Source organism: Chelon labrosus (genome assembly GCF_963514085.1).
Source record: "Chelon labrosus genome assembly, chromosome: 19".
Taxonomy (NCBI): Eukaryota; Metazoa; Chordata; class Actinopteri; order Mugiliformes; family Mugilidae; genus Chelon; species Chelon labrosus.
The window spans coordinates 14,580,440-14,606,298 of record NC_140352.1 but is presented as its reverse complement, the minus strand read 5'-3'; the positions used below and the strand labels follow the sequence as shown (position 1 = coordinate 14,606,298).

The 25,859-nt window shown below is 44.4% G+C and overlaps 3 protein-coding genes across 3 annotated transcripts; all 3 read right to left on the bottom strand.

The window, feature by feature from the left end:
- Positions 1 to 744: 744 nt before the first annotated feature.
- Positions 745 to 1,856, bottom strand: LOC311503961 (uncharacterized protein). Its single transcript, XM_084566890.1, has 4 exons — positions 1,779 to 1,856; positions 1,497 to 1,556; positions 1,349 to 1,426; positions 745 to 1,250 (listed from the first exon to the last, which is right to left on the bottom strand). Exons 1-4 carry the CDS (start codon positions 1,831 to 1,833, stop codon positions 823 to 825), a joined length of 621 nt encoding a protein of 206 aa, XP_084423016.1. The 5' UTR covers positions 1,834 to 1,856; the 3' UTR covers positions 745 to 822.
- A 9,365-nt stretch (positions 1,857 to 11,221) lies between these two features.
- Positions 11,222 to 13,607, bottom strand: LOC311503957 (uncharacterized protein). The gene is made up of 5 exons (XM_084566884.1): positions 13,250 to 13,607; positions 12,967 to 13,026; positions 12,819 to 12,896; positions 11,876 to 12,720; positions 11,222 to 11,806 (listed from the first exon to the last, which is right to left on the bottom strand). The coding sequence occupies exons 1-5, from the start codon at positions 13,302 to 13,304 to the stop codon at positions 11,294 to 11,296; spliced, it is 1,551 nt and encodes a 516-aa protein (XP_084423010.1). The 5' UTR covers positions 13,305 to 13,607; the 3' UTR covers positions 11,222 to 11,293.
- Positions 13,608 to 20,564: 6,957 nt separating this feature from the next.
- On the bottom strand, positions 20,565 to 22,504 carry LOC311504234 (uncharacterized protein; the record flags this gene model as incomplete). Its single annotated transcript, XM_084567247.1, has 5 exons — positions 21,830 to 22,504; positions 21,548 to 21,607; positions 21,400 to 21,477; positions 20,916 to 21,301; positions 20,565 to 20,636 (listed from the first exon to the last, which is right to left on the bottom strand). Exons 1-5 carry the CDS (start codon positions 21,882 to 21,884, stop codon positions 20,565 to 20,567), a joined length of 651 nt encoding a protein of 216 aa, XP_084423373.1. The 5' UTR covers positions 21,885 to 22,504.
- Between the last annotated feature and the right edge of the window lie 3,355 nt (positions 22,505 to 25,859).

The window sequence follows — 25,859 nt, the reverse complement described above, 5'->3', positions numbered from 1 at the left end:
GCTCCGTCGTCCGCAGCTCCACACGCGTGGTAACACAGGCTCTGCCGTCCTACGGGTCGCTAGCCGCTAGCCTGTTAGCAAAGTCCGTGCAAACTACTAGCCACTTGTTTAGCCGCTAGCTTCACTTCTTTCACTTATCTTGAGTTGAGCTGTCCGCTCAAACAGACAGTAAAGTCACCTCAAAGTCTTCCGAAGAGTCCTGGTCGAACACCTCCTCGACCCTGGTGATTCACTCACAGTCTCTTTTCCCTCACTGTTCACACCGAGCAGTCCATACTTCGTTCTCTTCCTCGGCCTCTCTCTCTCTCCCGCTCTCTCTTCACTTCCTGTTTGTTATTTTTTTTTCCACAGGTACAAGGCTCACTTGCACACCTTTCAAAATAAAATACATTCAAACCCATTTGTGTGTCTATTTCTTCCTGTACTTTAGTCATAGTTACAGACATTTATAACAACAAATAATTAACATATTAAATGCATAGTTCAATACACCAATACCATTACACTATTTACTTTTTTACTGAATGCTTATTTTTACTGAATGTTTTTAACTTACTTTTTAACCTTAAATGACATTAACCATGAACTTAGACATTTTTAAATCTTAACTGCTATTTATTATGCAATTAACATATTTATTTAAACATATGCCCTTTTTATTCTTCATGAATTTCCACCGGGCTACATGTGTTCAGACTGTCACCAAACAATTACCTCAGAGATAAATAACCCACAAATACCAAATGTATGTCAAGACTTTTATTCAAAGCAGGTACATGCCAATTAGTTTGATGCACTTCTGGCATGCGTGGTTTCTTAAAACTATTCTACGTAGCTGGCCGCCGTGGCGTTCAGGTTGTGGACGTCGCTGGCCGCCGTGGCGTTCAGGTTGTGGACGTCGCTGGCCGCCGTGGCGTTCAGGTTGTGGACGTCGCTGGCCGCCGTGGCGTTCAGGTTGTGGACGTCGCTGGCCGCCGTGGCGTTCAGGTTGTGGACGTCGCTGGCCGCCGTGGCGTTCAGGTTGTGGACGTCGCTGGCCGCCGTGGCGTTCAGGTTGTGGACGTCGCTGGCCGCCGTGGCGTTCAGGTTGTGGACGTCGCTGGCCGCCGTGGCGTTCAGGTTGTGGACGTCGCTGGCCGCCGTGGCGTTCAGGTTGTGGACGTCGCTGGCCGCCAGGTCACTCTTAGACTTTAGATTCTCGGCTTCGTTCTTCGGATGCATCGGTTTAATGCGTTTGTTTTCCAGTTTTACTGAAAGAAAAACGGATGTTTCCATGTGGCCAGTGTGATCACAAAGCCTTCACACGGATTTGCCATTTTGCTAAAAAGGTTTCACAGAAGATGCTTACCTTCTTCAGCATCCGAAAGAAAGGACCCTATTGAGTTGATCAGTGTACCGATCCATGAGAAGACACCAGAATCCTCATCTAGAAGACAGAAGATATGGAGTTAGCATTAGATAGTAGCACCTAAAGAGCTTGTCAGCAATGTCCTTACCTTCCTGCTCGCTCTGCTGGTAATGTCTTTGATTTTTACCACCACCTGCCACATAAGAACCTGCAGACAGTGCATTTTCCTTTAATCAAAAAGAGGAAACTTTTTGTGCAACATCACTTAATTGCTAGAGCTTAATGACTTTTCAGGAACTTTCCAAGTTAAGCCAAAGCTTTCATTCACCCTATAGATATTGACTGAATCCATACAACCCTAATCGTACATTTGCCCCATTACTAGTTCACTCTCCGTAACCTTCAAACAGATTTAAAGAACATACAAAACCTTTGGCAAGCAAAACAGTCAGCATGCAAACAACCAAGGCCCCAACAGCTCCCATTGTTCCAGTTGCCAAGCATGAATGCAACCATCATGCTGGGTTTAAAAAGCTCATCATGCAGGCTGCACAACTGTTGCTCATCACCACTAATTGTCTCTCTCTTGAAAGGAAGAGAGATCTGGTAGAACACAGGTGTCGAACTGATCCGTGAAAGGGCCATGCGGCTGCAGGTTTTCATTCCAACCATGCAGCAGCACACCTGACTTGGCTCAGTCAATCAACTGAACTGCCTTCACGCAGTCATTTCAGGTGTCCTCTTGCTTGATTGGAACAAAAACTTGCCAGCCACACCCACTGCATGGGTGCTGCATGGTTGGAATGAAAACCTGCAGCCACATGGCCCTTTCACGGATCAGTTAGACACCCCTGTGGTAGAGCATGGAATAGAAACGATCACTTTATTAAACTCCTTTGTATCCAGTTGATTGTACTTGATTCATCCGTCCAGAGAAAAAGTAAGCGTGAATCTAAAAAGAGGGGGGCTGCAAACTATTAACAGGGTCTTAAAACAGGAATGGTTTCGGTGGTGCCTGTTCTCAGAAAAGTAAAGTTAATATTAACGTGCGCTGCTTTTACTTACAGAATTAGTCTCTTATCTTGTGTACAGCTGCTGATTTCTAGAACTTGTTTAAGCCGCTGACAAAACTTAGGTGTTTATCATTGCAAAGGAGGCAAGGCAACAAGCGGACACTTGGCTAAAGTCACTTTTCTTTTCTGAAACTCATAGTAATGTATAAGACTTTTCATTTCTTGATTATTTCAGTGATTTGAATAGCTTACCATTAACCTGGGGTTAGTCACACAGACAGGTTCTCACTGAACATTTTTATCATTTCACCCACTGGCTCTGTCTCAGGATATAATCTCTGAACTCAACTCTAATTCTCGTGACGTCAACTGTATTTTAGGCCATATTCCAAGGTAATGTAGGACTCTGCACAACACATCACACTGTCCTATTCAATATGGTAAAGCACATTTACACATTTTGAGTGCACTGAGGTGGTTATACTACACTTGAGTATTTCCACTTTAACTACATTTCAGATACAAATATTGTAGGTTTTACTCCACCGCTTTCATTTTCCATGAAATTAGACTGTTCACTGCCATGTTAGGGGCTGCCGGGGGCCAACGCTAACATCAGGGTGCTAACATGCCCACAGTGGTGAAGGTAGCATGTTCTATAGATGTTTAGCAGGTGTTACGTTTACCACATTCATTACATTGTGCCTTAGTTTGGTTGCAGAGAATGTGTGTAGTTCTGCAAAATAACATTTGAAACAAACTGTGGTGCTGGAGGACTAAATTAAATGGGAACCAAGCTTAATACAAATGTTGACATATTTCACAGATGCGTTGCAGAGCCTGACATCAGTGGCAGATGCAAGGACCTTGAACAAAATCTGGACCATTATGAACAATGTCCGCAGAGAAGCTTGTTCATTGACAGGCTGCTGTCTCTGTCCTGCACCTTTCTTTCAAGGAAGGAGTGTTTCAAGGATCGTAACCCTTTGTAGGGCGAGGAACCATATTTGGTAACTTCAGCACACATTTTAAATTGCGTCCCCATGCCTTCCAGTAAAGTTTAGAAGCATGTGGTTTTCACCCAGCCAATCAGAGAAGCTGGCAGTGTATGTTATTGACATTACCTACTCAGGTGTTAGCTGATTACTGCTCAGGGGTACAGAGAATAAAGTTATGCTTGATTTATGTGAGAACTTCTATGCATTATTAATAACAGGCCTATGACAACTATAGTAAAGCTTAGGGCACAGGTGCCAAACATACAGCCCACAGGATGAGTTTGCAAAAATTCCAAGACAGACATTGACTGCAATTTTTCCACTAAAAGTAACTGCTTTTTCAAGGGTTCACACAGATCTAGTAAGAGTTGTGGACATGATGTCTGAGTGCATAGGTCCTTAGGTACTGGTCATTGTTGCGGTCTGTCACTCGTGGGGCTCCACTCCTGGGTGTGTCACAAACTCTGCCAGTAGTTCTGTGTCTTGATGCAAGTCTGTCGTGTGTTCATGGCTGTTTGAATGATGAACTTGGAATGACTTACTGACAGTACCGGCTTTTTATACCCACAGAATGTTGAAATTGATGCCACATTGAAAAGGGTTGTCTTTTAGTATTTTTTGGTATTGGCCCCAATATGTAAGGCACACTGTACACAGCGAGACCATTACGTGGAAAACAAAATGAGGTGTGTCTATCACCCCAATACAATTGCCTCCCTATCCCAAAAATCTCTGAAGTGAAAACACCGGATGTATGACATCCACTGAGTGTATCACAATATCCCTAGCTTATGGTGAGTAGTGTATTTCCATAATGAACTTCTTTGCACTAAAACAAAGGAAAACATTTGGAGTTATTCATAGGTTATTACGCTGTTGCGTTACCGGTCTGGCCCCCTTGAGATCAGACTGGGCTGTATGTGGCCCCTGAATTAAATTGAGTTACACCCCTGGGATAGGGGCTTTCTGTTTACATTAGCTTGACAGATTTCAACTCCACAACATCTGGTGATTTGGTTAAATATGTTGGAGACTGCCTCCAAAGATAAAGTGTTTAAAATCATCAACTTTCCAACCGATGTGAGAGTAGAGTTACAATAGCTCCAAAATAAATAACCCACAAATACATGTTCAGAATCGTATTCAAAGAAGGTACACAGCAACATGTTTGGTTTCTTAAAACCATTGTTCTTGCTCTCAATGTGACCATGACATGGACATAGTGGGAGGTTTTGGGTCTAAAGGTGCCTCTTCTTGTCCAGGCTGCAGCCGGTGTGTAGCCTCTAGATGCCCTCCGTGGTCTTGCATAGCTGATACATATTCTGTGTTCAGACTGTCACCAAACAATTACATTAGCTCTGAGATAAATAACCCACAAATACCAAATGTATGTCAAGACTTTTATTCAAAGCAGGTACATGCCAATAAGTTTGATGCACTTCTGGCATGCGTGGTTTCTTAAAACTATTCTACGTCGCTGGCCGCCGTGGCGTTCAGGTTGTGGACGTGGACGTCGCTGGCCGCCGTGGCGTTCAGGTTGTGGACGTGGACGTCGCTGGCCGCCGTGGCGTTCAGGTTGTGGACGTCGCTGGCCGCCGTGGCCTTGAGGACGTGGACGAGGTTGTGGACGTCGCTGGCCGCCGTGGCGTTCAGGTTGTGGACGTCGCTGGCCGCCGTGGCGTTGAGGACGTGGACGACGTTGTGGACGTCGCTGGCCGCCGTGGCGTTGAGGTCGTGGACGTCGCTGGCCGCCGTGGCGTTGAGGTCGTGGACGAGGTTGTGGACGTCGCTGGCCGCCGTGGCGTTGAGGTCGTGGACGTCGCTGGCCGCCGTGGCGTTGAGGTTGTGGACGAGGTTGTGGACGTCGCTGGCCGCCGTGGCGTTGAGGTCGTGGACGAGGTTGTGGACGTCGCTGGCCGCCGTGGCGTTGAGGACGTGGACGTCGCTGGCCGCCAGGTCACTCTTAGACTTTGGATTCTCTGATTTGTTCTTCGGATGCATCAGTTTAATGTGGGCAACATATATCTCATCCACTTCATTGTTTTCCAATTTTACTGAAAGAAAAACGGACGTTTCCATGCAGCCAGTGTGATGACAAAGGCTTCACAAGGATTTGCCATTTTGCTAAAAAGGTTTCACAGAAGATGCTCACCTTCTTCAGCATCCGAAAACCAGGACCATATTGTCGTGAACACTGAACCGGCCAATGTGGAAATATCAATAGCCAGGTCTAGAAGACAGAAGATATGGAGTTAGCATTAAATAGTAGCACCTAAAGAGCTTGTCAGCAATGTCCTTGCTGACAAGCAAGGACATTTGTATCCAGTTGATTGTACTTGATTTATCCGTCCCGACAAAAAATAAGCGTGAATCTAAGAAGAGGACGGCTGCAAACTATTAACAGGGTCTTAAAACAGGAATGGTTTCAGTGGTGCCTGGTCTCAGAAAAGTAAAGTTAATATTGATGGGAAGATAATTCCTGACTCATCGTGATTGGTGATCACTTAAACGTTTGGTGAAATCAAATAGAAGAAAAACAACAGTAGAGTTCAGGACTATGTTTAATGGTGAAAGTAAGAGCATTTCCACACATGCAATGTGAAGGTAACTCAAGGGATTGGGACTGAACAGCTGTAAACCTTAAGAAAACCACTCATCAGTGAGGCTAACCCGAAAAAAAGGCTTCAATTTGCTAGGGAGCACAAAGATTGGACTCTGGAGCAATGGAAGAAGGTCATGTGGTCTGATGAGTCCAGATTTACCCTGTTCCAGAGTGATGGGGGCATCAGGGTAAGAAGAGAGGCAGATGAAGTGATGCACCCATCATGCCTAGTGTCTACTGTACAAGCCTGTGGGGGCAGTGCTATGATCTGGGGTTGCTGCAGTTGCTCAGGTCTAGGTTCAGCAACATTATGTGCCCAAAGAATGAGGTCAGCTGACTACCTGAATATACTGAATGACCAGGTTATTCCATCAATGGATTTTTTCTTCCCTGATGACACGGGTATATTCCAAGTTGACAATGCCAGGATTCATGGGGCTCAAATTGTAAAAGAGTGGTTCAGGGAGCATGAGACATCATTGTCAGACATGGATTGGCCACCACAGAGTCCAGACCTTAACCCCATTGAGAATCTTTGGGATGTGCTGGAGAAGGCTTTGTGCAGTAGTCAGACTCTCCCATCATCAATACAAGATCTTGGTGAAAAATGAATGCAACACTGGATGGAAATAAATCTTGTGACACTGCAGAAACTTATCGAAACAATGGCACAGTGAATGCGTGCTGTAATCCAAGATATTAGAGTGCTTGACCTTGGTTTTATTTGGTGGCAACTTTATTTTTTAGCCAGGCAGTGTGTATGTGTGTGTGTGTGTGTGTATACACTCCTGATCACAATTTTAAGACCAGTTGAAAAATTGCAAGAATTTACATTTTGCACTGTTGGATCTTAAGAAGGTTCTAAGTACTACTTAGTAAGTAGTGCTTCAAAATGCAAAAAGAAGAAATGGGAGTGAGACAAGAAAAAAATTGAGTAAGCAATTTATTGCAAACAACCATTAAAGTGAAATAGGCCGTTCATCAGCTGATCAAAAGTTTAAGACCACATCTCAAAAAAAAACAAAAACCCCCTAAAACAGAAATAAAATTTTCAAAAAAGGACTCAATAATGAGTAGCTGTAGTAGCCATTCGTGTTAATCACCTCAAAAATTCATTTCGGCATGCTTGATGCTAGTGTTTCCAGGAGGCTAGTGGGAATGTTGCTCCAAGTGGTGAAGATGGCTTCACGGACGGCATCCACTGTCTGGAACTGGTGTCCATTTTTGTAAACTTCCCTTGCCATCCAACCCCAAATGTTCTCAATTGGATTTAGATCAGGGGAACACGCAGGATGGTTCCAAAGAGTGATGTTATTTCTCTGGAAGAAGTCCTTTGTCAGGCGGGCATTGCGAACTGCAGCGTTGTCCTGTTGAAAAACCCAGTCATTACCACACAGACGATGGCCTTCAGTCGTGAGGGATGCCGCCTGCAACGTATCCACATAGCCAGCTGCCGTTTGACGCCTCTGCACAACCTGAAGCTCCATTGTTCCATTGAAGGAAAAACACCCCAGATCATGATGGCGCCCCCTCCACTGTGCCGTGTAGAAAACATCTCAGGTGGATCTCCTTGTCATGCCAGTAACGTTGGAAGCCATCAGGACCATCAAGGTGTAAGAACCTGTGGTCCTCTCAATTCTTCCCCTCTCTGGAATTTAAATTTACGAAGTTGTTTTGCAGAAGAACTCTTCTAACAGATCAACCTTTTACACCTTAGCCATAAATGTGCCATGTCCGAATGCGGGACAGGCCCACGCTATCGGACCTCCCTGATGCTCTGGACGTCATCTGAGCCAAAAGAGACAGATTTACACTTCTTGTGGAATTTCCCACTCTTGTTTCTGGACTAATTAGTCCTGAATCGAAAGAACATCAACGCGATGTCAGGAACTACAAAGATTCAATTAAGTGACTCTTCTGGACAAAGTCTAGAAGCCTTAATGTGATGTTCAATTATGTTTTAAACTTGTGATGTACTAATTTTCTTTTTCAGAGACGAATGCAAACATACCATTTTAACAGGTTTTGCCCCCCTCTCTTGGAATGACCAAGAGAGCGAAACACTGATAAGCCGGTCGTAAATAACTTTCTTTCCCCAGAACCAGACTCTGATATGCATTTTCCTCTGAAAAGCACCTAAGTTTTATAATATGACTATTGAAAATGTAATAACCTGGTAAGTTATATATTATTGTTCAGGAAGTGCTTACGATCACAATGAGACGATTTTGATCCTTGTACGATAATGCTAGCCAAATTCACATAATTTGTCACAGTAAGGATGGATCAACATTGCCATCAAGTGGCTATCTTTAAAAGTACTATCTCTCTTTTAACCAATTGTTGAAGTTAAAGAATGTTGAAACTTAGGTATGTTCTTATACTAATAGTAGCTATTAGTTGAAATCATAACTGTTGAAATTGTTATTTTAGAAACCCCGACCTTTTATTATTAGCAAAATGTCAATGTAAAGAGAACTTGAGTTTATTAATTTATTGATGCTTTTGAGTTACTTTGATGTGGTCATTCTGATACGTCATCTTGTCATGTTGTAATGTTGAGTGTTGTCGCATACGAAAAACATTGCTAACGAGTCATGATGAGTGATGGAATGATTAAATTAAATAATATAAAATAGGTTAAGAAGATCAGGCAATAAGACATCTCGAAACAAAGGAGAAGGCGTTCTCTTCTCTTTCCGCGCGAAGATTCTGGAAACCCGATCCAAAACACGCCCTGAATAATTAACTCATAAAACCAGAGAGACGCACCCATTTCTCCGCTCTTTCCGCCGCTCTTTCGCCGCACTTTCTCCGCACTTTCAACTCTCCACGTTCCGTTCACGTTTTACTTTTATTTCAGTTTTCTTCTTTACGTACTTAGTCACGTTTGTACTTAGTAACTTTAAGAACAACTCGAATATTGACAATACGGTCCTTTTCAAGCTCTGTTTGTTTCTCGTCGGATGTTTTTCCCGACGTACGATTTTTATAGTGACTGAAATATTTTTCTAGTTTTATTCATTTTTATACTCTACGAACCGAAGTACTAACCAACATCGTTTAAGTTAGCCAGCGTAGTCAGCTGGGATATCAGAGAAAGACCCAATCTCTTCGACGGATCAAGAAACCAAGAAGCTGTTGCCATAGCAACGACATCAAGAAGACGTGACGATCCGACTTCTTTCTTCAAACACAAAGACATTGCCAAGTGTCATCTGCCTTTGACTGAACACCTACAACGCTCTCAAGCAAAGCTGGGTGTTGGAGTTGCAGACCAAGCAACAAGTCCTATCTACCGGTCCCAGAGAGACCTGCATCAGCTGTGCCGTTTCGTCACTGACCACCTCGTCACACCGACGCTCCGCCATCATCTCGTCACACCGACGCTCCGCCATCACCGACGCCGAGAAGACTCTATAAAAGTAGGCTTGAATCGTTCCTACCGCTTAAGACAAAGAGTTGGTGTCACTACTTTGAAACTCCCTACTAACATCTTTTAGAGAAGATTGATTAGATTAGGTATCAAATCTATTCCCTTTAGTTTAGGACTTAAACATCTCCATCTCTCACCATCGCTCCAGAAATTAACTATTTCATACCTTATTATATTCGTTCATTTGATTACACTCCTATATTCTATTAGTCCCTCATTTATTCATAGTTGTCACTTTATTAAATAAATATTTGTTCACACTTAAGAAGTTGTTTGTGATGTTATTTTACGGCAGAGAATGACTGGTACAAATTGTAGTAAAGGATTCACTCCTTCAGATATGCAAATTATTGAACTGAGACTGATAAATTGATTTAAACCGTGTTCTTCCTACGATAACAGGAGGTGGTGCCCTAACGAGACAATTTAAAGGTGTAGACTACCCTACAAAGGTCCAATTTTTTCTCATCAGAGAATAAAACTTTCTTCCACCTTTCAACGTCTCATGTTTGGTGCTCTCGTGCAAACTCCAAACGGGCAATTTTGTGCCGTTGAAGGAGACGAGGTCTTTGAAGACGTTTTTTGTTCTTAAAACCCTTCTCTCTCAGATGCCGTCTAATGGTTATGGGACTGCAGTTGGCACCAGTGACAAACCTAATTTGGGCCAAGGATCATCCCGTGTCTTGACGGACAGCCAATTGGATCCTCCGGCTCAGGGCCGGTGAAATTTTTTTGGGTCTACCACTTGACTTTTTTTCCCATAACCCTCAGGATCTTTTAAGAAGTTTGAAATGACTGTCTTACTGCGTCCAACCTCAGCAGCAATGGTATGCTGCCAAAGGCCTTGCTGATGCAGCTCAACAATCCGACCGCGTTCAAAGAAACAAAGCTTTTTTGCCTTTGCCATCCGGAGGTCATGACAGTGTGGGTATCTGACAGAAAATGACTTAAATAGGTTCTGGAAATCAGCAGCTGTACACAAGACAAGAGACTAATTCTGTAAGTAAAAGCAGCACACGTTAAGAATATTAACTTTACTTTCCTGAGAACAGGCACCACCCAAACCGTTCCGTACACAGATTTAGTAAGAGTTGTGGACATGAAACACAGACCTAGAACTATACAGAAATGGCACGTTTTAAGAAATGTCTGGTGGTTCATTACATGATTTGCAATAGAGCAGTTCATCAAGTGTAAATATTTTCATAATGAACTTCTTTGCACTGAAACAAAGGAAAACATTTGGAGTGTTGCGTTACTGGCCTGGCCCCCTTGAGGTCAGACTGGGCCGTATGTGGCCCCTGAACTAAAATGAGCGACAACCCTGGCACAGGGGCTTTGTTTACATTAGCTTTAGATTTCAACATCTGGTGATTTGGTTAAATATGTTGGAGACTGCCTCCAAAGATAGTGTTTAAAATTGTCAAGTTACCAACTGATGTGTGGGAGTAGAGTTACAATTACATTATTTACAATAGCTCCAAAACAACCCACAAATACATGTTAAGAATTTTATTCAAAGCAGGTACATAGCAACATGTTTGATGCAATTCTCACATGCGTGCTTTCTTAAAACCATTCTACTTCCTCTCAATGTGACCACGACATGGACATAGTTGAGTCAGTGCGAAGTTTTAAGTCTAAAGGTGCCTCTACTTGACCAGGCTGCAGCCGGTGTGTAGCCTTTAGATGCCATCCTGGTCTCGCATATGCGACGCTGGCCGTTTGAATGATTTTCCCCTTAGAAACTTTAGACAACAGCCATATTCTGTGTTCAGACTGTCAAACAATTAGCTCTGAGATAAATAAACCACAAATACCAAATGTATGTCAAGACTTTTATTCAAAGCAGGTACATGCCAATATGTTTGATGCACTTCTGGCATGCGTGGTTTCTTAAAACCATTCTGCATCGCTGGCTGCCGTGGCGTTGAGGTTGTGGACCTGGACGTCGCTGGCCGCCGTGGCCTTGGGGACCTGGACGTCGCTGGCCGCCGTGGCCGCCGTGGCCTTGGGGACCTGGACGTCGCTGGCCGCCGTGGCCGCCGTGGCCGCCGTGGCCTTGGGGACCTGGACGTCGCTGGCCGCCGTGGCCGCCGTGGCCGCCGTGGCCTTGGGGACCTGGACGTCGCTGGCCGCCGTGGCCGCCGTGGCCGCCGTGGCCTTGGGGACCTGGACGTCGCTGGCCGCCGTGGCCGCCGTGGCCGCCGTGGCCTTGGGGACCTGGACGTCGCTGGCCGCCGTGGCCGCCGTGGCCGCCGTGGCCTTGGGGACCTGGACGTCGCTGGCCGCCGTGGCCGCCGTGGCCGCCGTGGCCTTGGGGACCTGGACGTCGCTGGCCGCCGTGGCCGCCGTGGCCTTGGGGACCTGGACGTCGCTGGCCGCCGTGGCCGCCGTGGCCTTGGGGACCTGGACGTCGCTGGCCGCCGTGGCCGCCGTGGCCTTGGGGACCTGGACGTCGCTGGCCGCCGTGGGGACCTGGACGTCGCTGGCCGCCGTGGGGACCTGGACGTCGCTGGCCGCCGTGGCCTTGGGGACCTGGACGTCGCTGGCCGCCGTGGCCTTGGGGACCTGGACGTCGCTGGCCGCCGTGGCCTTGGGGACCTGGACGTCGCTGGCCGCCGTGGCCGCCGTGGCCTTGGGGACCTGGACGTCGCTGGCCGCCGTGGCCGCCGTGACCTTGGGGACCTGGACGTCGCTGGCCGCCGTGGCCTTGGGGACCTGGACGTCGCTGGCCGCCGTGGCCGCCGTGGCCGTGGGGACCTGGACGTCGCTGGCCGCCGTGGCCGCCGTGGCCGTGGGGACCTGGACGTCGCTGGCCGCCGTGGCCGCCGTGGCCGTGGGGACCTGGACGTCGCTGGCCGCCGTGGCCGCCGTGGCCTTGGGGACCTGGACGTCGCTGGCCGCCGTGGCCGCCGTGGCCTTGGGGACCTGGACGTCGCTGGCCGCCGTGGCGTTCAGGTTGAGGACGTGGACGTCGCTGGCCGCCGTGGCGTTCAGGTGGTGGACGTCGCAGAACGGCCTGGCGTTCAGGTGGTGGACGTCGCTGGCCGCCGTGGCGTTGAGGACGTGGACGTCGCTGGCCGCCGTGGCGTTCAGGTTGAGGACGTGGACGTCGCTGGCCGCCGTGGCGTTCAGGTGGTGGATGTCGTTCAGGTGGTGGACGTCGCTGGCCGCCGTGGCGTTCAGGTGGACGTCGCTGGCCGCCGTGGCGTTCAGGTTCAGGTCGTGGACTTCGCTGGCCGCCAGGTCAATCTTAGACTTTAGATTCTCGGCTTTGTTCTTTGGATGCATCAGTTTAATGCGTTTGTTTTCCAGTTTTACTGAAAGAAAAATGGATGTTTCCATGTGGCTAGCGTGATGACAAAGGCTTCACACAGATTTGCCATTTTGCTGAAAAGGTTTCACAGAAGATGCGTACCTTTTTCAGCATCCGAAAGAAAGGACCCTATTGAGTTGATCAGTGCACCGATCCATGAGAAGGCACCAGAATCCTCATCTAGAAAACAGAAGATATGGAGTTAGCATTAGATAGTAGCACCTGAAGAGCTTGTCAGCAATGTCCTTACCTTCCTGCCCGCTCTTCTGGTCATGTCTTAGATTTTTACCACCACCTGGCAAATAAGAACCTGCAGACAGTGCATTTTCTTTTAATAAAAATGGAATCTTTTCGTGCAACATAATCACTTAATTGCTAGAGCTTAATGACTTTTCAGGAACTTTCCAAGTTAAGCCAAAGCCTTCATTCACCCTATAGATATTGGCTGAATCCATACAACCCTAATCATACATTTGCCCCATTTCTAGTTCACTCTCCGTAACCTTCCAACAGATTTAAAGAACATACAAAACCTTTGGCAAGCAAAACAGTCAGCATGCAAACAACCAAGGCCCCAACAGCTCCCATTGTTCCAGTTGCCAAGTATGAATGCAACCATCATGCTGGGTTTAAAAAGCTCATCATGCAGGCTGCACAACTGTTGCTCATCACCACTAATTGTCTCTCTCTTGAAAGGAAGAGAGATCTGGTAGAACACAGGTGTCGAACTGATCCGTGAAAGGGCCATGCGGCTGCAGGTTTTCATTCCAACCATGCAGCAGCACACCTGACTTGGCTCAGTCAATCAACTGAACTGCCTTCACGCAGTCATTTCAGGTGTCCTCTTGCTTGATTGGAACAAAAACTTGCCAGCCACACCCACTGCATGGGTGCTGCATGGTTGGAATGAAAAGTTAGACACCCCTGTGGTAGAGCATGGAATAGAAACGATCACTTTACTAAACTCCTTTGTATCCAGTTGATTGTACTTGATTCATCCGTCCAGAGAAAAAGTAAGCGTGAATCTAAAAAGAGGGGGGCTGCAAACTATTAACAGGGTCTTAAAACAGGAATGGTTTCGGTGGTGCCTGTTCTCAGAAAAGTAAAGTTAATATTAACGTGCGCTGCTTTTACTTACAGAATTAGTCTCTTATCTTGTGTACAGCTGCTGATTTCTAGAACTTGTTTAAGCCGCTGACAAAACTTAGGTGTTTATCATTGCAAAGGAGGCAAGGCAACAAGCGGACACTTGGCTAAAGTCACTTTTCTTTTCTGAAACTCATAGTAATGTATAAGACTTTTCATTTCTTGATTATTTCAGTGATTTGAATAGCTTACCATTAACCTGGGGTTAGTCACACAGACAGGTTCTCACTGAACATTTTTATCATTTCACCCACTGGCTCTGTCTCAGGATATAATCTCTGAACTCAACTCTAATTCTCGTGACGTCAACTGTATTTTAGGCCATATTCCAAGGTAATGTAGGACTCTGCACAACACATCACACTGTCCTATTCAATATGGTAAAGCACATTTACACATTTTGAGTGCACTGAGGTGGTTATACTACACTTGAGTATTTCCACTTTAACTCAACTACATTTCAGATACAAATATTGTAGTTTTTACTCCACCGCTTTCATTTTCCATGAAATTAGACTGTTCACTGCCATGTTAGGGGCTGCCGGGGGCCAACGCTAACATCAGGGTGCTAACATGCCCACAGTGGTGAAGGTAGCATGTTCTATAGATGTTTAGCAGGTGTTACGTTTACCACATTCATTACATTGTGCCTTAGTTTGGTTGCAGAGAATGTGTGTAGTTCTGCAAAATAACATTTGAAACAAACTGTGGTGCTGGAGGACTAAATTAAATGGGAACCAAGCTTAATACAAATGTTGACATATTTCACAGATGCGTTGCAGAGCCTGACATCAGTGGCAGATGCAAGGACCTTGAACAAAATCTGGACCATTATGAACAATGTCCGCAGAGAAGCTTGTTCATTGACAGGCTGCTGTCTCTGTCCTGCACCTTTCTTTCAAGGAAGGAGTGTTTCAAGGATCGTAACCCTTTGTAGGGCGAGGAACCATATTTGGTAACTTCAGCACACATTTTAAATTGCGTCCCCATGCCTTCCAGTAAAGTTTAGAAGCATGTGGTTTTCACCCAGCCAATCAGAGAAGCTGGCAGTGTATGTTATTGACATTACCTACTCAGGTGTTAGCTGATTATTGCTCAGGGGTACAGAGAATAAAGTTATGCTTGATTTATGTGAGAACTTCTATGCATTATTAATAACAGGCCTATGACAACTATAGTAAAGCTTAGGGCACAGGTGCCAAACATACAGCCCACAGGATGAGTTTGCAAAAATTCCAAGACAGACATTGACTGCAATTTTTCCACTTAAAGTAACTGCTTTTTCAAGGGTTCACACAGATCTAGTAAGAGTTGTGGACATGAAACACAGACCTAGAACTATACAGAAATGGCACATTTTAAGAAATGTCTGGTGGTTCATTACATGTTTTGCAACAGAGAAGTTCACTGAGAAGTTATTCGTAGCACTGGAGGCGAGGCTTTCCGAATTGGAAGCACGGTTCCGCACCATTGAAAAACAACCAGCAGCTAGCCAGGGCCCTGTAGCCGGTGCGGACCGACCAAGAGTAGCTCCTGTTAGCATAGCTCCAGTTAGCTGTCCCCCGACAGCTCCCGAGCAGCCGGGAAACCAGGGCGGCTGAGTGACGGTTCGAAGGAAGCATAGTCCCACAAGGCCCGTGGATCACCACCAAACCCTTCACGTCTCCAACCGATTTTCCCCACTCAGCGACACACCCGCTGAGAAACCAACTCTGGTGATTGGCGACTCTATTTTGCGGAACGTGAAGATAGAGAAACCAGCGACCATAGTTAGATGCATTCCAGGGGCCAGAGCGGGCGACACTAAATCTTACCTCAAACTGCTGGCTAAGGCTAAGGTTCAATACAGTAAAATTGTTATTCACGTCGGCAGTAATGACACCCGGTTATGTCAATCGGAGGTCACAAAACTTAATGTGGAATCGGTGTGTAAGTTTGCTAAAACTATGTCGGACTCCGTAGTTTTCTCTGGTCCCCTGCCCAACCTGACCAATGATGACATGTTTAGTCGCACGTCGTCATTCCATCGCTGGTTATCTAAGTGGTGTCCAGCAAACAACGTGGCCTTCATTGACAATTGGCACACTTTCTGGGGAAAGCCTGGTCTGATTAGGCGAGATGGCATCCACCCAACTTTAGCAGGTGCTGCTCTCATCTCTAGGAATATGGCCGATTTTATTAACCCCCCGAAACCATGACAACCCAGAGTTCAGACCAGGAGGCGGAGTTGTAGTCTTACACACTTCTCTGCCGCTTCTCTAGGACTGTCTCACACCCTAAACTCTATCAACTCTATAGATGTTCTGTCTGCTCCCAGATTATTTAAACCAAAAAATAACAACAGAGGAGTTTCTCATAGGAACCTGATACAAATCAGTACAAGTTCATTGGTAGAACAGAAGAATAGGAAAATTAAATGTGGTCTTTTAAATGTCAGATCTCTCTCATCTAAATCTCTTTTAGTGAATGATCTGATAACTGATCATCAGATTGATCTATTTAGTTTGACTGAAACATGGCTACAGGATGATGAATATGTTAGTTTAAATGAGTCTACTCCACCCAGTCATAGTAATTATCATATTCCTAGAAGCACAGGTAGAGGAGGAGGAGTGGCAGCAATCTTCCACTCTGATTTATCTATTAATCCTAGACCTAAGGAGAGCTTTAATTCATTTGAAAGTCTTACTCTTAGTCTTCCCCATCCAGACCAGAAAATACAAAAACCAATTCTTTTTGTTGTGGTGTATCGCCCACCTGCTCCTTATTCTGAGTTTTTAGCTGAATTCTCTGAGTTTTTATGTGATTTAGTTCTTAGAACAGATAAAGTCATTATAGTAGGTGACTTTAACATCCATGTTGATGTTGTCAGTGACAGCCTTAGCTCCTCATCTACATCATTATTAGATTCAATTGGCTTTTCTCAGAATGTAAACGGATCAACTCACAGTTTTAATCACACCTTAGATCTTGTCCTAACATATGGCATAGAAACTGAAGGTTTAACAGTATTTACTCATAACCCTCTTTTGTCTGATCATTTCCTCATAACCTTTGAATTTGCAATAATGGATTACACAGGAACTGAAAAGACATTTCATTACAGTAGATGTTTGTCTGACAATGCTGTAACTAGATATAAAGAATTAATTCCTTCTTTATTTACCTCAGTGCCATGTACCAATGTTGTGGATGACAGCAACCACAATTTAACCCCTGCACTAATAGATTATTTTGTCGATGGCACTGCAGCATCGCTTAGTTCAACTTTAAACTTAGTTGCTCCTCTGAAAAAGAAGGTCATAAATAGGAGGAGGCTAGCTCCCTGGTATAATTCACAGTTGCGCTGTTTAAAACAGGCAGTCCGAAAGCTAGAAAGAATTTGGCATTCCACTAATTCTGAAGAAGCTCGCATAGCCTGGAAAGATAGTTTAACAACTTATAAAAAAGCTCTCAGTAGTATTAGAACAGCATATTATTCATCATTAATAGAAGAAAACAAGAACAACCCCAGATTTCTTTTCAGCACTGTAGCCAGGCTGACAAAGAGCCACAGCTCTGTTGAGCCATCTATTCCTTTAGCCCTCAGTAGTAATGACTTCATGAGCTTCTTTACTAATAAAATTGTCGGCATTAGAGAAAATATTCAAGGCATCCTTCCAACAGCTGTTAAAGATGCAAGTACAGCGACATTAGAAACTTTTGTAAGACCTTATCAATATCTGGAATCCTTCTCCCCAGTAGATCTTCTTGAGCTCTCTTCAACAATTACAGCATCTAAACCATCAACCTGTCTTCTAGATCCAATCCCAACTAAATTGCTCAAAGAAGTTTTTCCATTAATTAACACCTCCATATTGAACCAGATAAATTTATCTTTATTAACAGGATATGTGCCTCAGTCTTTTAAGATTGCTGTAATTAAGCCCTTACTCAAGAAAGCCACTCTAGATCCAGATGTTTTAGCCAACTATAGACCAATCTCCAACCTTCCTTTTATTTCCAAAATTCTAGAAAAAGTTGTTGCTAATCAGTTGTGTGACCACTTAAACAAGAATGGTCTGTTTGAAGACTTTCAGTCAGGTTTTAGAGTTCATCATAGTACAGAAACAGCTTTGGTTAAAGTTACCAATGATCTCCTCATGGCTTCAGACAGTGGACTTGTCTCTATACTTGTTCTGCTAGATCTTAGTGCTGCATTTGACACTATTGATCATAATATTTTACTACAGAGACTTGAAAGTGAGGTCAAGATTAAAGGAACTGCATTAGACTGGTTTGAATCCTATCTATCTGACAGATTCCAATTTGTTCATGTCAATAATGATTCCTCTACTTATACAAAAGTAAGTTATGGAGTTCCTCAGGGTTCCGTGCTAGGACCAATACTCTTCACATTATACATGTCGCCATTAGGCAAGATTATTAGAAAACATGGCATAAACTTTCACTGCTATGCAGACGACACCCAGCTATATTTATCTATGAAACCAGATGAAACTAATCAGTTGGTTAAACTCCAAGCATGCCTTAAAGACATAAAAGCTTGGATGACCTGTGATTTCCTACTCTTAAACTCAGACAAAACAGAAGTTATTGTATTCGCTCCTAAGCATCTCAGAGATTCATTATCTAATCACATGGTGTCTTTGGATGGCATTACCTTGGCCTCCAGTACTACCGTAAAAAACCTTGGTGTTATATTTGATGAGGATATGTCCTTTAAATGTCACATAAAGCAAGTTACCAGGACTGCCTTCTTTCACCTGCGTAATATCGTCAAAATTAGGAACATCCTGTCTCAGAGTGATGCTGAAAAACTAGTTCATGCATTTGTGTCGTCCAGACTGGATTATTGTAATTCATTACTGTCTGGCTGTCCAAATAGCTCTTTAAAAACCCTCCAGTTGATTCAAAATGCCGCAGCAAGAGCACTGACAGGAATTAGCAAGAGAGATCATATTACTCCAGTTTTAGCTTCTCTTCACTGGCACAAATAACAAAAATTGACAATGTCAGAAGCGGGTGTTTACACCATTTGCCGCAATGACAGCTTGACAGCGACGTCTCATGCTCATCACTAGCCTCATGATGTTGTTCTGAGGCAATGCGTTCCACTCTTCCACAAGTGCTACACGCAGTTCTGCCAGGTCACGTGGGGGTGGGTTACGATCATCCAGTCTCTGCTTCAGCTGGTCCCAGACGTGTTCTATGGGGTTCAGGTCAGGGGACATTGCTGGCCATACCATATGAGGCACTCCGACTTCCTGAAGTCGAGCTGTGACAATTCTGGCACGATGTGGTGGAGCATTATCATCCATGAACAGAAAGTTGGGGGTGTGCTGGCGAAATTGGGGGATGATGATGGGTTCTATGATGTCTCTGAGGTAAGAATGTGCAGTGACTGAGCCATCTACAATAACCAAATCTGTTTTGCCCAGGCTGTTGCACGTCCTCCACCAAAGCGAACCCTGGGGACCATGTTGACCTCGGCGTATCGCTCACCTTGCCTTCTCCAGCAACGCTGACGACCATCATTTCTGTGCAAGGTGACCCGACACTCATCAGTGAACAGGACGGTAGACCACTGCTGCATTGTCCAGGTCACATGATCTTGTGCCCACTGCAAACGTTCACAGCGGTGTCTTGGTGTCAGTGGAATCACCTGCAACGGTCGTGTGGCATTCAAGCCAAAGCGATGGAGTCGGTTGCGAATGGTTTGTCTGGAAACCCTAGTACCCCTCACATCTTGTAAACAGGCCTGCAGCTGTGTGGCAGTTGCATAACGACGTCTGAGTGCATAGGTCCTTAGGTACTGGTCATTGTTGCGGTCTGTCACTCGTGGGGCTCCACTCCTGGGTGTGTCACAAACTCTGTCAGTAGTTCTGTGTCTTGATGCAAATCTGTCGTGTGTTCATGGCTGTTTGAATGATGAACTTGGAATGACTTACTGACAGTACCGGCTTTTTATACCCACAGAATGTTGAAATTGATGCCACATTGAAAAGGGTTGTCTTTTAGTATTGGCCCCAATATGTAAGGCACACTGTACACAGCGAGACCATTATGTGGAAAACAAAAAATGAGGTGTGTCTATCACCCCAATACAATTGCCTCCCTATCCCAAAAATCTCTGAAGTGAAACAAACACCGGATGTATGACATCCACTGAGTGTATCACAATATCCCTAGCTTATTGTGAGTAGTGTATTTCCATAATGAACTTCTTTGCACTAAAACAAAGGAAAACATTTGGAGTTATTCATAGGTTATTACGCTGTTGTGTTACCGGTCTGGCCCCCTTGATATCAGACTGGGCTGTATGTGGCCCCTGAATTAAATTGAGTGACACCCCTGGGATAGGGGCTTTCTGTTTACATTAGCTTGACAGATTTCAACTCCACAACATCTGGTGATTTGGTTAAATATGTTGGAGACTGCCTCCAAAGATACAGTGTTTAAAATCATCAACTTTCCAACCGATGTGAGAGTAGAGTTACAATAGCTCCAAAATAAATAACCCACAAATACATGTTCAGAATCGTATTCAAAGAAGGTACACAGCAACATGTTTGATGCAATTCTCACATGCGTGGTTTCTTAAAACCATTGTTCTTGCTCTCAATGTGACCATGACATGGACATAGTGGGAGGTTGAGTCTAAAGGTGCCTCTTGTCCAGGCTGCAGCCGGTGTGTAGCCTCTAGATGCCCTCCGTGGTCTTGCATAGCTGACGATGTCGCTGGCCGTCGTATTGAAATGGTTCCCTTAGAAACTTTAGACAACGACCATATTCTGTGTTCAGACTGTCACCAAACAATTACCTCAATTACATTAGCTCTGAGATAAATAACCCACAAATACCAAATGTATGTCAAGACTTTTATTCAAAGCAGGTACATGCCAATTAGTTTGATGCACTTCTGGCATGCGTGGTTTCTTAAAACTATTCTACGTTGCTGGCCGCCGTGGCGTTCAGGTTGTGGACGTCGCTGGCCGCCGTGGCGTTCAGGTTGTGGACGTCGCTGGCCGCCGTGGCGTTCAGGTTGTGGACGTCGCTGGCCGCCGTGGCGTTCAGGTTGTTGACGTCGCTGGCCGCCGTGGCGTTCAGGTTGTGGACGTCGCTGGCCGCCGTGGCGTTCAGGTTGTGGACGTCGCTGGCCGCCGTGGCGTTCAGGTTGTGGACGTCGCTGGCCGCCGTGGCGTTCAGGTTGTGGACGTCGCTGGCCGCCGTGGCGTTCAGGTTGTGGACGTCGCTGGCCGCCGTGGCGTTCAGGTTGTGGACGTCGCTGGCCGCCGTGGCGTTCAGGTTGTGGACGTCGCTGGCCGCCGTGGCGTTCAGGTTGTGGACGTCGCTGGCCGCCAGGTCACTCTTAGACTTTAGATTCTCGGCTTCGTTCTTCGGATGCATCGGTTTAATGCGTTTGTTTTCCAGTTTTACTGAAAGAAAAACGGATGTTTCCATGTGGCCAGTGTGATCACAAAGCCTTCACACGGATTTGCCATTTTGCTAAAAAGGTTTCACAGAAGATGCTTACCTTCTTCAGCATCCGAAAGAAAGGACCCTATTGAGTTGATCAGTGTACCGATCCATGAGAAGACACCAGAATCCTCATCTAGAAGACAGAAGATATGGAGTTAGCATTAGATAGTAGCACCTAAAGAGCTTGTCAGCAATGTCCTTACCTTCCTGCTCGCTCTGCTGGTAATGTCTTTGATTTTTACCACCACCTGCCACATAAGAACCTGCAGACAGTGCATTGTCCTTTAATCAAAAAGAGGAAACTTTTTGTGCAACATCACTTAATTGCTAGAGCTTAATGACTTTTCAGGAACTTTCCAAGTTAAGCCAAAGCTTTCATTCACCCTATAGATATTGACTGAATCCATACAACCCTAATCGTACATTTGCCCCATTACTAGTTCACTCTCCGTAACCTTCCAACAGATTTAAAAAACATACAAAACCTTTGGCAAGCAAAACAGTCAGCATGCAAACAACCAAGGCCCCAACAGCTCCCATTGTTCCAGTTGCCAAGTATGAATGCAACCATCATGCTGGGTTTAAAAAGCTCATCATGCAGGCTGCACAACTGTTGCTCATCACCACTAATTGTCTCTCTCTTGAAAGGAAGAGAGATCTGGTAGAACACAGGTGTCGAACTGATCCGTGAAAGGGCCATGCGGCTGCAGGTTTTCATTCCAACCATGCAGCAGCACACCTGACTTGGCTCAATCAATCAACTGAACTGCCTTCACGCAGTCATTTCAGGTGTCCTCTTGCTTGATTGGAACAAAAACTTGCCAGCCACACCCACTGCATGGGTGCTGCATGGTTGGAATGAAAACCTGCAGCCACATGGCCCTTTCACGGATCAGTTAGACACCCCTGTGGTAGAGCATGGAATAGAAACGATCACTTTACTAAACTCCTTTGTATCCAGTTGATTGTACTTGATTCATCCGTCCAGAGAAAAAGTAAGCGTGAATCTAAAAAGAGGGGGGCTGCTAAATATTAACAGGGTCTTAAAACAGGAATGGTTTCGGTGGTGCCTGTTCTCAGAAAAGTAAAGTTAATATTAACGTGCGCTGCTTTTACTTACAGAATTAGTCTCTTATCTTGTGTACAGCTGCTGATTTCTAGAACTTGTTTAAGCCGCTGACAAAACTTAGGTGTTGTAGGGGAACCAGTCGTCCTCTCAGCTCTCCCCCTCTCTGGAATTTAAATTTACGAAGTTGTTTTGCAGAAGAACTCTTTTAACAAATCAACCTTTTACACCTTAGCCATAAAGGTGCCATGTCTAAACACTGAACAGACCCAGACTATCGGACCTCCCTGATGCTGAGGACGCCATCTGAGCAAAAAGACAGATTTACACTTCTTGTGGAATTTCCCACTCTTGTTTCTGGACTAATTAGTCCTGAATCGAAAGAACATCAACACGATGTCAGGAACTACAAAGATTGAATTAAGTGACTCTTCTGGACAAAGTCTAGAAGCCTTAATGTGATGTTCAATTATGTTTTAAACTTTTGATGTACTAATTTTCTTTTTCAGAGACGAATGCAAACATACCATTTTAACAGGTTTTGCCCCCCTCTCTTGGAATGACCAAGAGAGCGAAACACTGATAAGCCGGTCGTAAATAACTTTCTTTCCCCAGAACCAGACTCTGATCTGATTTTTCCTCTGAAAAGCACCTAAGTTTGATAATATGACTATCGAAAATGTAATAACTTGGTAAGTTATATATTATTGTTCAGGAAGTGCTTACGATCAGAATGAGACGATTTTGATCATTGTACGATAAAGCTAGCCCAAATTCACATAATTTGTCACAGTAAGGATGGATCAACATTGCCATCAAGTGGCTATCTTTAAAAGTATTTTCTCTCTTTTAGTCAATTGTTGAAGTTAAAGAATGTTGAAACTTAGGTATGTTCTTATACTAATAGTAGCTTGAAATCATAACTGTTGAAGTTGATATTTTAGAAACCCCGACCTTTTATTTGCAAAATGTCAATGTAAAGAGAACTTGAGTTTATTAATTTATTGATGCTTTTGAGTTACTTTGATGTAGTCATTCTGATACGTCATCTTGTCATGTTGTAATGTTGAGTGTTGTCGCATACGTAAAACATTGCTAACGAGCCATGATGAGTGATGGAACGATTAAATTTAGTAATATAAAATAGGTTAAGAAGATCAGGCAATAAGACATCTCGAAACAAAGGAGAAGGCGTTCTCTTCTCTTTCCGCGCGAAGATTATGGAAACCCGATCCAAAACACGCCCTGAATAATTAACTCATAAAACCAGAGAGACGCTCTTTCTCCGCTCTTTCTGCCGCTCTTTCTCCGGACTTTTAGACTTTTGCACTTTCTCCGCACTTTCAACTCTCCACTTTCTGTTTACGTTTACTGTTATTTTAGTTTTCTTCTTTACGTACTTAGTCACGTTTATACTTATTAACTTTAAGAACAACTTGAATATTGACAATCCAGTCCTTTTCAAGCTCTGTTTGTTTCTCGTCGGATGTTTTCCCCGACGTACGATTTTTATAGTGACTTAAATATTTTTCTAGCTTTATTCATTTTTATACTCTACGAACCGAAGTACTAACCAACATCGTTTATAAGTTAGCCAGCGTAGACAGCTGGGATATCAGAGAAAGACCCAATCTCTTCGACGGATCAAGAAATCAAGACGCTGTTGCCATAGCAACTACATCAAGAAGACGTGACGATCCGACTTCTTTCTTCAAACACAAACACATTGCCAAGTGTCATCTGCCTTTGACTGAACACCTACAGCGCTCTCAAGAAAAGCTGGGTGTTGGAGTTGCAGATCAAGCAACAAGTCCTATCTACCGGTCCAAGAGAGACCTGCATCAGCTGTGCCGCTTCGTCACCATCTCGTCACACCGACGCTCCGCCATCACCGACGCCGAGAAGACTCTACGAAAAGTAGGCTTGAATCGTTCCTACCGCTTAAGACAAAGAGTTGGTGTCGCTACTTTGAAACTCCCTACTAACATCTTTTAGAGAAGATTGATTAGATTAGGTATCAAATCCTTCCCTTTAGTTTAGGACTTAAACATCTCCATCTCCATCTCTCACCATCGCTCCAGAAATTAACTATTTCATACCTTATTATATTCGTTCATTTGATTACACTCCTATATTCTATTAGTCCCTCATTTATTCATAGTTGTCACTTTATTAAATAAATATTTGTTCACACTTAAGAAGTTGTTTGTGATGTTATTTTACAGCAGAGAATGACTGGTACAAATTGTAGTAAAGGATTCACTCCTTCAGATATGCAAATTATTGAACTGAGACTGATAAATTGATTTAAACCGTGTTCTTCCTACGATAACAGGAGGTGGTGCCCTAACGAGACAATTTAAAGGTGTAGACTACCCTACAGTGTTTATCATTGCAAAGGAGCCAAGGCAACAAGCGGACACTTGGCTAAAGTCACTTTTCTTTTCTGAAACTCATAGTAATGTATAAGACTTTTCATTTCTTGATTATTTCAGTGATTTGAATAGCTTACCATTAACCTGGGGTTAGTCACACAGACAGGTTCTCACTGAACATTTTTATCATTTCACCCACTGGCTCTGTCTCAGGATATAATCTCTGAACCCAACTCTAATTCTCGTGATGTCAACTGTATCTAAGGCCATATTCCAAGGTAATGTAGGACTCTGCACAACACATCACACTGTCCTATTCAATATGGTGAAGCACATTTACACATTTTGAGTGAACTGAGGTGGTTATACTACACTTGAGTATTTCCACTTTAACTCAACTATATTTCAGATACAAATATTGAAGTTTTTACTCCACTGCTTTCATTTTCCATGAAATTAGACTGTTCACTGCCATGTTAGGGGCTGCCGGGGGCCAACGCTAACATCAGGGTGCTAACATGCCCACAGTGGTGAAGGTAGCATGTTCTATAGATGTTTAGCAGGTGTTACGTTTACCACATTCACAGCCTTAGTTTGGCTGCAGAGAATGTGTGTAGTTCTGCAAAATAACATTTGAAACAAACTGTGGTGCTGGAGGACAGGTCAGGGGGATTAAATGGGAACCAAGCTTAATACAAATGTTGACATATTTCACAGATGCGTTGCAGAGCCTGACATCAGTGGCAGATGCAAGGACCTTGAACAAAATCTGGACCATTATGAACAATGTCCGCAGAGAAGCTTGCTCATTGACAGGCTGCTTTCTCTGTCCTACACCTTTCTTTCAAGGAAGGAGTGTTTCAAGGATCGTAACCCTTTGTAGGGCGAGGAACCATATTTGGTAACTTCAGCACACATTTTAAATTGTGTCCCCATGCCTCCCAGTAAAGTTTAGAAGCATGTGGTTTTCACCCAGCCAATCAGAGAAGCTGGCAGTGTATGTTATTGACATTACCTACTCAGGTGTTAGCTGATTACTGCTCAGGGGTACAGAGAATAAAGTTATGGTTGATT

What these genes read in the sequence shown, in the direction of transcription:
- LOC311503961 (XM_084566890.1), bottom strand. Translation starts at nt 1,833, where the DNA reads ATGGGAGCTGTTGGGGCCTTGGTTGTTTGCATGCTGACTGTTTTGCTT. An exon ending in GACTGTTTTGCTTGCCAAAG is followed by an intron (nt 1,557 to 1,778) that starts GTTTTGTATGTT and finishes CACTGTCTGCAG; the next exon opens with GTTCTTATGTGGCAGGTGGT. An exon ending in CCAGCAGAGCGAGCAGGAAG is followed by an intron (nt 1,427 to 1,496) that starts GTAAGGACATTG and finishes TCTGTCTTCTAG; the next exon opens with ATGAGGATTCTGGTGTCTTC.
- LOC311503957 (XM_084566884.1), bottom strand. Translation starts at nt 13,304, where the DNA reads ATGGGAGCTGTTGGGGCCTTGGTTGTTTGCATGCTGACTGTTTTGCTT. An exon ending in TCTTTCGGATGCTGAAAAAG is followed by an intron (nt 12,721 to 12,818) that starts GTACGCATCTTC and finishes TTTTTCTTTCAG; the next exon opens with TAAAACTGGAAAACAAACGC. An exon ending in CGGCGGCCAGCGACGTCCAG is followed by an intron (nt 11,807 to 11,875) that starts GTCCCCACGGCG and finishes AGCGACGTCCAG; the next exon opens with GTCCCCAAGGCCACGGCGGC.